The sequence below is a fragment of the Orycteropus afer genome, unplaced genomic scaffold (genome assembly GCF_000298275.1).
Source record: "Orycteropus afer afer isolate SDZICR_OR568_19922 unplaced genomic scaffold, OryAfe1.0 scaffold00014, whole genome shotgun sequence".
Lineage (NCBI taxonomy): Eukaryota > Metazoa > Chordata > Mammalia > Tubulidentata > Orycteropodidae > Orycteropus > Orycteropus afer.
The window spans coordinates 774,355-786,412 of record NW_006921601.1 but is presented as its reverse complement, the minus strand read 5'-3'; the positions used below and the strand labels follow the sequence as shown (position 1 = coordinate 786,412).

At 38.5% G+C, this 12,058-nt stretch overlaps 1 protein-coding gene across 1 annotated transcript in view; it reads right to left on the bottom strand.

Moving 5' to 3' along the window:
• Positions 1–8,076: 8,076 nt before the first annotated feature.
• LOC103208437 (E3 ubiquitin-protein ligase TRIM22-like) overlaps positions 8,077–12,058 on the bottom strand; it is a 79,948-nt gene continuing 75,966 nt past the window's right edge. Inside the window, 3 exon segments of the mRNA XM_007954148.2 lie at positions 8,077–8,672; positions 9,134–9,160; positions 9,462–9,562. Coding sequence (XP_007952339.2) covers positions 8,077–8,672; positions 9,134–9,160; positions 9,462–9,562 — 724 coding nt within the window.

The following is a 12,058-nucleotide window of genomic DNA, read 5'->3' as shown; positions in this document are numbered from 1 at the left end:
ATGAAATGAGGTGAATGAAAATACCATGGCTTAGGTCAGTTGCATCTAAGTGCTCAAAGTGACATATTTGCTTTTTAACTCTTTAAACAGGTTTCTTGTAGAAGATATACCTAGTGGAATACATCATTTGATTTGTGATTACTGTTTCCATAGTGTTGATTGTGGATCCAAGTGAAATGAAATTCAAGGCATGTGGCTGCTAACCAGAAGGCTGGTGGTTCAAACCCACCAGCCACTCCTCGAAGCAAGGTTGGGCAATCTACTTCCATAGTGATACTTCTTCGGAAACCCAAGGAGGGATTGCTATGAGTCAGATCCGACTCCACGGCAGTGGGTTTTGTTTTGTTTTGTTTATCTTATTGGTCCAGTTGTGAGGATTTTTATTGTCTGTTAAAGTGTAATCCATACTGAAGTCTGTATGGATTTGAAAAATCTTTGATTCCTATTGATATGTACTTCAAGTCCTCTTCACTGTCAGCAAGCAAAATTGTGTTATCTGCATATCAAGATGTGTTTCGTTATTAACATTTAAATTAAACATAACAAAAACACCATCAAAAAGAGCATAACATAACAATAATGGATTACAAGCTTATGAAGATTGAATCTGTTTTTTGATTTATAATAATGGAGGCACAACATCTATGATTGAACCTGTGACATTGTTGTTGCTGTTGGGTGCTGTCAGGTTATTTTCAACTCGTAATGACCTCATGTGAATAGAACGGCCCATTGGGTTTTCTAGGCTGTAATTTTTACCTCAAGGAGCCCTGGTGGAGCAGTAGTTAAGCTAACCGATTAAGAGGATGGTGCAGGACCAGGCAGTGTTTCATCCTGTTGTACGTATGGTCACTATGAGTTGGAATCAACTCCATGGCAACTAACAATAACAGGCAAAGTTAAATACTGACATTCACAGTATGTATTTCTCTCTTTTATAGCTGCTTGCCTCTAGCTGGGCTGTTAGTATTTCTGTATAGCAGTTTTCACACTAAAATAGTGGTATAATAAGCTACCTTATATAATTTAAATGAAAATTAAATATTCATCATTGTTTTACAAACTCTCTAGTATTTAAATAACAAAAAGACTTTTCAGCTAGTCTATACTCTTATGTGCTAACCTGAAAATCTCCATACATGTGTACCTCTACTGTGAATCTATGTATTAAGTAAGTCTCTATATAAATCAACCCATTAACAAATCCAAACTTAAGGATCCAGGCTGTGGTATCAGCTTTCTATCATCTCATCCTGCTTCTACAACTTAATACGTGGACGATCATGAGAAAGAACTTGAGTTTTTTCAAAATTCTGTTTTCTCAGTTTTATATATATAAATATAAATATGAATACAAATACAAATGTAAATGTAAATATAAATCACTGCCCTCGAGTTGGTTCGACTCATAGTGACCCCTCCTTGGGTTTCCAAGGAAGTATATCCATGGAAGTAGATTGTCCAGTCTTCCTTCTGAGGAGTGGCTGATAGGTTTGTGTGTATATATATATATATATGGAAGGTTGGGCAATCTACTTCTGTAGTGATACCTCCTCAGAAACCCAAAGTGGGGTCACTATGAGTTGGGTCCGACTCGACGGCATATAACAACAACAACTGGTGGCATAGTGCCTAAGGCATATGACTGTTAACCAGAAGCCTGAGGGTTCAAACCCACCAGCCACTCCTCAGAAGGAAGACTGGGCAATCTACTTCCATAGAGGTACCACCTCAAAAACCCAAGAAGGTGTCACCATGAGTTGGACTTGAGTCTATGGCAGTGAGGTGGTTTTTTTTTTTTTTTTAAATCAAGTAATGAAGACACTGTGGTGGCTTAGTGGGTAAGCCCTCAGCTGCTAACTGGAAGGTTGAAGGTTTGAATCCACCAGGTTCTCTGCAGGAGAAATGTATGGCTATATGGTTCTGTTAAAGATTAACAGCCTTGGAAATCCTATAAGGCAGTTATACTCTGTCCTATAGCACTATGAGAATTTTGGTTTTAATCAAGATTCTCAAACTCTCATTGCCATGGAGTTGATTTCTACTCATCACGATCCCCTTTAGTATGTGGTTATGGATAAGATGTTTATATAATTTTACCCACTTTATGCTCTACTGTATTCATGGATGTATTTGCAGCACATGTAGAAATACCCTCTGCCAAACCTATGTGTATTCATGGGTATAGTCCATTCACCTTCCCACCCCCATTCTTCTTGCATGTTTATCTATGTACCCACTCATAAATCATTGTTATTACTCTTATTGTAGGATTACATATGTAATAGTATTTACCTCTGTCACATTTAACTCTTGTGCTCCTCCCAGAGTCTTCCTTCACCTTGATCATTTTGTGCCAACCTTCTGCTTATTGTATATTGCTTTTCCTTTCACCCAAGTTAATATGTGTCTCTCCTCTAGTTGGTTACTTATACTCCCTTACCCTTCCACCTCTGTTAACCTTCAAAGTATGTTTCTTTCTGCTTTTGCTGTGTCCCAAAGATTTTTGTAGGTTGTGTTTCATTCTTGCTTGATTCAAGGACTTTTTAAATTTCATTTTTTTATTTCTTCTATTACCTAGTCTTTTTAAAGGACAGTGTTGTTCAGTTTTCATGCGTTTGCTCTTTTTTCCATTGATTTTCCTATTGTTGATCTCTAATTTGATAGCATTGTGATCTGAGAAGATGCTTTGCAGTATTTCAATGTTTTTCAGTTGATTAAAGCTTGCTTTATGGCCCAACACATGGTGTATCATGGAGAAAGTTCCATGTACACTGGAAAACAATGTATATTGTGCTGCTGTTGAGTGAAGTGCTCTACAGATATCTATAATGTCAGGTTGGTGGATTATATTGTTTAGCTCTTCTGTGTCTTTGTGGAGTTTCTTTCCAGTTGTTCTTTCATTGAAAGTGGTGTATTAAAGTCTAGCACTATGACTGTGGAGTCATCTATTTGCCTTTCAACTCTTTTAAAATCTGATCCATGTTTTTTGGGGCTCTGTCATTGGGCTCATAGATATTTATTACACTTATATCTGCTTGTTCAATTGATCTTTTAATCATTATATAATGTCCTTCCTTATCTTGTATGGTGGTTGTTGGCTTAAAGTCAATTTGATCAGAAATTAATATTGCCACTCCTGCTCTTTTTTGGTTGCCATTTGCTTGATGTATCTTTTTTCCAGTCTTTGATTTTTAGTCTTTGTCTCTAAGGTGTGTCTCTTGTAGATAGCATATTGATGGGTTTTGTTGTCTTATCCAATCTGCAACTCTCAGTCTCTTGAGTGGTGCATTTAATTCATTAATTAATTAGCCAATTGATGTCTTTAGTTCCCTGTTTACATTCTGGTAAGCTTATTTTACTTTGGATATTTCCATAGCTGTGTCAGTTTCTGGGTTATGTCATCTTGTGTATTAGTTGTTGGGTCTTGTTTGTTATTATTGGTTCTCTGCTCAAAGGATTCCCTTTAGTATCTCTTGTAACATTGGTCTGGTTTTAACAAATTTCCTTAATTTCTGCTTTTCTGGAAATCTCCTAATTTCACCATCATATTTGAGGAACAATTTTGCTAGGTACATAATTTTTATTGAAAATTTTTTTTCTTTCAGGGTCTTACATATACCATCCTATTGCTTTCTCACTTGCATGGTTTCTGCTGAGAAATCAGTGCTTATTCTTATTGGCTGTCCTTTGTAAGTAACTTTTCATTTTTCCCATGCTGCTTTCAGGATTCTTTCTTTGTCTTTGGTTTTGATGAGTGTGGTGGTTATGTTTGTGTGTCAGTTTGGCTGGGCCAGGTTGAGTGGGTGAGCAGCTGGTGGTAGTTATTCCCTATGAGGAGACTGGCAATCAGCTCCTTGGTGGGATCTACCACAAGCAGCTGAGTAGTTGCTTTGGGTATGTGGTCTGCTTCCCATATATAAGAAACAGCTTTGGGAATGGTCTCTAGCTTATGGAGAGACCCTGCATGTGGCCATGTCATTGTTCAGCAGCCTTCCATGCTCTGCTAATCTGGGGACTTATAATGGACTTGAATTAATGGCCTTCCATGTGGTTTGGTAACATTGGGACTGTGCCATTTTACTTGTCAAGCTTGGGCTTGGCAGCCTCAGTAGCCAGCAGCTGTCTGAGTGAAGAAAAGCCTTTAGCTTCAGTGGGCCAAGATTTGGAAGCAGAGCTGAAGCCCAAGGCTGAGGGGCTTTCACCCAGCCCCTAGAGCCTGGAACTTTGAACTTGGACTTAAAGCCTCCAAACTGTAAGAGAATAACCTCTTGTTTGTTAAGACCATCCCATTTGTGGTATATTGTCAGAGTGGGACTAGGTGACCAGAACAATGAATTTGATGATGATATATTTTGTTTTTCTTTTGGGGTCTATCCTGTTTGGGGTTCACTGGACATCCTGAATGGATAGGTTCTCATCTTTCACCATATCAGGGAAGTTCTCTTCCAAAAAATCTTGGACAATTTTCTCAGTGTTTTTATTTTTCTCTTCTTGTTCTGGAATTCTGATTACACATAGGTTATTCCTTTTGATAGTATGCCACATGAAACTTAGGCTTTCTTCATTTTGTTTAGATATTTTCTTCTGATTGATCCCTCTTCAGAGAAGTATTCAGGTATTTGTCTTCAATCTCATTAATTTTGTCTTCTATTGATTCAGTTCTACTCCTTTGCCTTTTCAATGTGTTATCTATCTCTGAAAATTTAGTATTAATCTTTTGGATTTCTATCTGTAGATTTTGTATCATTTCTAATTTTTCATTTATTTTATCATTTTGTTCTTGTGTTTCTTCTGAAATTGTTCTAGGGTTTTGTCTGTGTTTTGCATAATTTTGCCAGAGTTTTCCTTGGTCTGTCTCTCAATCCTTTGAAAATACATAAATATAATTCTTTTGAATTCCTTATCAGGGAGTTCCAATACTGCTTCCTCCTCAGGGATGTGTTCTGGGTCTGATCCTGCTCCCTTGTTTTTACCACTTTATCTTGCTTCTTTCTGTGGACTGTGATGGTCTGTTGTCTTGGAAACATTATTACATTGTTGTATTTAGATCTCTGTTAACTTTCCAGTTATTGGTGCCCACAATGTCCTTGTGGTTTCTGGCAAGTGGAGCCTATTCTTAAGTCCCTGGAATCTGGGAGAAGTTGTCACTTTAAATAGCCAAAGGGGTCCAACCACTTGTAAACATTCAAATGGCTGCACTCTCTGGACAGGAAAAAGTCCACAGCTCAGCCCACTGTCCTCTTTGCTGCTTCCCCTTTTATTCACCAGCCATCAGTGCAGTCTTCCATGTAGCCCCTGGCTAGCAGGAGCAATTTTTAGGTTAATTCTTAGGTCCTAAAACCACTTGGGGAGTTCTGGTAGCGTAGTGTCTAAGGCACTTGACTGCTAACCAGAAAGCTGGTGGTTCAAACCTACCAGCTACTCCTCACAAGGAAGGTTGTGCAATTTACTTCCATATGATACTGCCTTGGAAATCCAAGGAGGGGTCAGGTCTGACTTGAGGGAACATAACAACAGCAGCAACAACAAACACCACTGTGCCATCAGGATTGTTGATAGACCACAGCTCCATAAGTCTCTTTGTTTTCGTGATTTTATGCAAGTTCTTCTACTAGTTGGAGTTTAGTCCACTTCTGTATTCTTCCATTCAAAGCTCAGGCCTCCAGGATTATCTTCTGTATCTGTGTTAATTGGTTCCCCTTTTCTCTGTTGAAGAGGGTCTGTGCAGTCTTTCTACCTATTCTGCCATCTTACTGGAAATTAAATTTATATGTATTCTTAAAACCATTTATTTCAAATAGAGTAAATAAGCAAGAAAAAAATTAATTGAAATCACTCTGGATTAGTGGCTATGTATTAGGAAATCATGGAAGTTATTACAAACGTTCTATAATTTAATTTCTATAATATTCCATCAAGTACATTTTTAATTTTAATTTATTTTACAAATGAGAAACTGAATCCCAAAGAAAGTAATTAATTTGATAAGGGCCACTCAGTGGTTATATCATAACTTCACAAATTTTTTATCTGGCTTCAGAGTATAGGATTTTAACCATCCAATTACAATGTTCACTCTCTACACTAATGTGAGGGGATATTTTGTTCATGGCAACTGCAACAGCATCCTCATAATTAAGTGGGTTGGTCCCTGGAAGGCCCAAGCAGTTTTCATTCAACTGTTTAAAAAAAAAAAAAAAAAAATCCTGAGGATTTGCTTCTGTAAAGATTATAGCCAAGAATACCTTAGGGAATAGTTTTATTCTGTATCATATGGGGTTGCCATGAATCACAATTTACACATTGCATCAGGGTTTTTTTTTTTTTTTTTTTCCAATTTTTTTAATAAAATGGCTTAACAAATCATTATCTTTTTTCATTATCTATTCCTGCCTCCTTTATGTCTTCATGAATTCAGCATATTAGTCTATGTTTTATGGCATCTAAGATTTTCCCTAATATGTTCTGGCTTGTCCTACAGATCAGCATCTCCTTCTTCCCCACATACTTGGGAATTAGGATATTGCCTTCTCCCTGGAGGTGTTGTGCAGAAGAGAGAAGACAGATGCTGCAAAAACACAGAATTATATTAATCCTGCTTCTGCCACTCATTAGCTTTGACCCTGTAAGGGAAAAACTCAGTTTATAAACTCCTTCAGCCTCCTGATACAAATTTCTCTTATGATACTTTTAAAGTTTATCTGAAATAGTGTTTACATATGTACTACATTTATACTGTGTGTACATCCATAGGTATATGTGAATGTATGTGTATATGTATACAGTGAAATCTGTGAGAGCTGGAACTGGATCAGACTGCCTCATTTTTTCTGTGTCTTGCAAGTTTTCCACCGTGACAGAGTGTAGTTTTATCACTCTTTTTATTGGAAAACATTTTTCCTTTTCTGGCAGGTTTCTGCTTTTCAGCTTTTACAGGTTTTACTGTATGTTAGTCCCAAGCTAGAGACTTTAATTTTCATCCAGGATGGCCAAGATACTACTCTTCCTTCTCTGCAATTCTACAAATCTTGATGTGGGCTCTGTTCAGTAGTAGAGGCTCACCTACTTTATAATGCATCCTTCCCTGAGAATGGTTTGTCTTTGCTATCCTGATTATGTATATTTCTCTTCCTGAGTTTGAAAGTGATACAAAAGGAAAAAAAATGTGCATGGGGTGGTAAATGGAATGGTATGCGCAAATGTTTCACCTCAAGGAAAACTCCTAAACAGCAAAAGACTATCCCTCATAAAGGATAATCAATACCTTCTCTAACGGACAGATCATGGAAACTCATATTATCTGCAGACAAGTATTTGGACCTGGAAAATTAGACTTCATAGTCTACTTGCTCTCTTGAAGTGACAACATTTTTTTCCCCCAGGACATTGGCACAGCTTATTGTTTTCAGGAATAATGAAAGCAAATATTTATTCTTATAAACAAGATTCTTTCACAAGTGTGATTTACATTTAGTAAAATTTAGTTTCTTTAAAGAATTAGGTACAATTTTTAATACCAAACTTTATTTTAGGAAGACAAGATTAAGAAATGACAAAATAAGATTTGGAGCCATAAATTTCTGTGAACCAAAAATCCACTCTTGAAAAATGCATTGTTTGTGCACTTCCTTCTTTAACTCCCTGATGGTATGTCATTGTTAAATCTACACACTCTGGAGTGTTTGTTGTTTAGTGACAGATTCCTGTGAACTGTCCTAGGTAACATGAACAAGGATTGGAAGGCTTTGCTTTGTGAATTCTGTTAAGTGGCATTAGGTAATAAGGCAGAAAAAAGATAGCAGAGAAATTATAGAAGTACTTCCCTTTCCATAGGAAGGATTAGATATCTTTCTCTTATACAGATAACAAATATAAGCATTTTCTCCTAATGATATTGAGAACAAGATATTAGGAAGAATAAGATACAAAGCACCATTACATGTTTTGGAAGAATCAAAGACATTCTAAAGAAAAGAAGTAGAAAGAAGGAGACAATGCTGGAGATGAGCTCAATGCAGGAACTGAGCCCCAGAATAAGGCACTATACAGAAGACGGTCAGGGAATAAGAAGGTTCAGGAGTTTGGTGGACACAAGGTCATGGGGGCTGGGCAGTTGCAAGGATTGAAATATGGATACACACTCTGACAAAAACAACACTGAGAGTACTTGTAAATGAGTGACCCATGATTTGTGACATTGAAAAATGACACAGTGCCTGCCTCATAGTCTAAGAAAACCCCAACCCGATGAGGAGGTACAGCCGGGGAGAGAGTCAAAATCCGGACATCTGAGGAAGAAGAGTCCTCAAAAGCATTATATTCAAATTGATCCCTTAATCCTATAACCCAGTAGCCACATCGTGGTCTGTATCTGGCATAAATGTTTTGACGATTTACATTTGGGCCAAAAGCAAACAAAAAGGGCCTTCTTTTACTGGAGTTATTCATTCTACAGTATACCCCTAAGATCCAGGCTATCTTCTTGGACACATCTACCTCCCAGTAATGTTTTCCTGAGGAGAAATATTGGCAGCCCAAAACATCAAAAGCAGAAAAATCAGGTTGATTTGAATTTCTAAAGCTGCAAATGTGCTCAACTGCCACTTCTCTCTTATCTGCAGACACAACAACATTCGAAGGAGCATTGACTGGATTCAGTGTCACATTCACTGTAGGAAGAATTACAGAGTAAGGTGAAGGACATGGTATAGGTGAGCTTTATAACATTGTGAGGAGGAATATTGGGAATTCACTGGAAGGAACTTGTATTGATGGCTCAGAGATGGGTACCACAAAAACAATGCAACGCACTGCTGTCGAGTCGGGTCCGACTCATAGCAACCCCACTTTGGTTTTCCGAGTCGGTATCACTACAGAAGTAGATCGCCCAACCTTCCTTCTGAGGAGTGGTTGATGGATTTGAACTGCCAGTCTTCCGGTTAGCAGTCAAATACCTTAGGCACTACGCCACCAGAGCTCTCAGGGATGAATAGAACACTTAAAAATGGATGTTTGAGGATGTGTGTATTTGGAGAATATAAAGGGCTCAAATCATGGGACCTAATTGAACACAACTTCTTAAAGGGGATAAGAACATGGTGATATGACAACCCTTTTAAGTTCTTCTTACCCCAGTAGCATTGGACATCTGTCAGCTCTGAAATGACAAAAGTTTCAGTGATATTGATTAGAAGTACAGGAGTTAGAACCGATTCTTATCGCCTCTCTAAAACAGGGGCAGAGGAGGGGAATAATGTGAGACTGTGAACTAGTGCGTGAGAGGATGAACCAGACTCCTGACCATTCCCCCTTAGATATGAGATCTCTTTAGCATAGGATACTGCTCCTTCTCTAGTCTTCTTCCCCTCCTCTGTCTTCACCTAGAATCTATACCTTGTCCACCATTTAATCCCTGACATCAAAAAAATCCCACACTACACCTCTATCCCAGTTCTCACCTCTAAACACTCGCAGAATCTCCTTCAAATCTGGAGCTCGGAAATCACTCTTCAGTTTCTTGGAAATGATTTTTGGCTTCTTCAGGGTCCATTTCTCACTCCTAAGCATAACAAAAATTGACACCCAAGCTCTCTGACCTATGTCTCTCCAGCACCACTGGCTCCCTCACCTATTATCGACCTTATGCACTTTAAGCCTCTTCCCTGGGGAGCCAGAGAAAAAGAGAGGGGAGACTGCTGACACTAGAGCCAGAACACTTGTGCTTATGCCTACCTTCCCACTTACCCTCTTTGTGACTCTTGGTAGGTCTTTCTTTCAAATCTCCTTCTTCTAAAATGTAACAACTGACCTTTCACTCTCTACCTTTTAAAAATATTATAAAATTAGGTGAAATAATGTTGTTGTTGTTGTTATGTGCCATCGAGTCAGACCTGACTCATAGTGACCCCTCCTTGGGTTTCCAAGGCAGTATCACTACGGAAGTAGATTGCCCAACTTTCCTTCCAAGGAGTGGCTGGTGGGTTTGAAGCCTTCTGGTTAGCAGTCAAGTGCCTTAGGCACTACGCTACCAGAGCTCCAGGCAAAATAATAGTGCTTGTAAAAGGTATTTGATGTCTCTAAAGAAGCAATGTGATATGTGCAAAAGATATTGCCATTTCAGTGAGCCCACCAGTGAGAGTCCAGAGGTGTGAGTTCCCAGGGAGATGGTCAGTAGGGAGGTTGAAGTATCTGGCTACTGAGAGGCTGAGAAATATCAAGTTTGAGGTTCCTGTAATGACAGGCCCAAGGATCTCCAAAGCCTGTTACTCCAGTATGAGGGCCCAGAGTACAACACCTGATGCTTCAAAGTCTCTGAGGAGCCATTACAAATATTTAGAAAAGGAGAAATTATGACCTCTAAGTTAATTGATGTTAGTTCCCATTGAGTCAGCTCCAATTCGTAATGACCCCATGCACAATGAAGTAAAACTCTGCCTGGTCCCGTGCATCCCCATGATTGGTTGCAGGTCAGACTATTGTCATTCATGGGCCATTCATTAGCAGAGTTTTGGAAGTAGGTCACCAGGCCTTTCTTTCCAGTCTGTCTTAGTCTGAAAGCTCCTCTGAAACCTGTCCAGCATTATAGTAACACACAAGCTTCCACCAATAGACAGGTGGTTGGCTGCACACGAAGTTCACTGGCCAGGAATTAAACCTGGGGCACCCACGTGGGAGGTGAGAATTCTACCATTGACCCACCAATGCCTCATCTCTGAATGTCATGATGTGGGGAAGACCTTGGTAATACTACGTACATGGTCAACTGTAGACACAGGATACCATTTATCTTATAGGATGCTAAAGTATGTGAATAAGAAGAGATTAATTACTGGCATCAGTGCCAAAGCCACTTATTCCCCAACACTTTATATTTTGAAATCTAAAGAAAACACCTAGAAAGATCTTATTTCTTCTATTCCCAGGGAATAGTCTCTTTGGACAATTTTGAGCCCTGGCATATAAAGATGTTTCTTGTGATAAGACAAACCCACTGCAATAGAATTGATTCCTGCTCATAGTGACCCCCATTGGGTTTCTGAATTTGTAAATCTTTATGGAAGTAGATTGCCTCATATTGCTCCTGTGGAGCAGCTTTTGGGTTTGAACTACTGACCTTTTGGTTAGCAGCCAAATTCCTTACCCACCACACAACCAGAGCTCCTTTGTGATAAGACAACCACCTAGAAAATGTAGAAACCAGCGCTAAGGCAGAGACAGAGATGTAAATGAAGTCAATGCCATCATGGTGCTTTGATAGTGCAAACTTTTATCCCTAATGTCCTTCTTGGCCCTAACTGTGACCTCCACCACCCAAATTTCCTACCACTGGAAACCCTTATCTGTGATCAGCAATTTGAGATAATGCACTATCCAAATTTTTCAGCCTTGTGATTTTTTTTTTTTTAAATTCTGATTGATCACAAGGTAACTCTCAAAACTATAATTCTCTCTTTACACTGAAAAGGATCGTTCTGCTTTCCCACACATACCTTCTCATAAAGTCCATCATATCCTGGGGAAAAGAGAAAAAACATGAGTGAAGGACAAGGTTGCAATATTTAGCAAATAAAAATACCAAATGGCTAGCTAGCTACATTTCAATTTTGGATAAAGAATTTTTTTTTTTTTTTTTTGGTAATATTAATAAGTATGATCCCTGGAGTTAGAGAAAATCTGATGGCAACTAATAACAACATGACCTCTGCAATATTTAAGACACACTTATTCTGAAAAATGTATGTGTTTTTATTCTGAAATTCTAATTTAACTGTGCACCCTTTATCCAGCAACCCTTAGTGATAAGCACTTCACCTTAATGTTTTACCTATCCTCTTCATTAAACAGCCACCTCCCTTGGTTAGTTACAGTGTAGTGGGTAAAAGGGAAGGATAAGACCCAGACAGAACACTCCAGAGAACTTATGTGAGGGTGTTTGATACCCTAAAAGAAAGAAAGAAATAAACAAAAACAGCTTTGACCTTTACAAATACAGGAACATAATTCAAGTATTTGGAGATGGGATATATTTAAAAGGAAGACAACAGGCCCACTATCT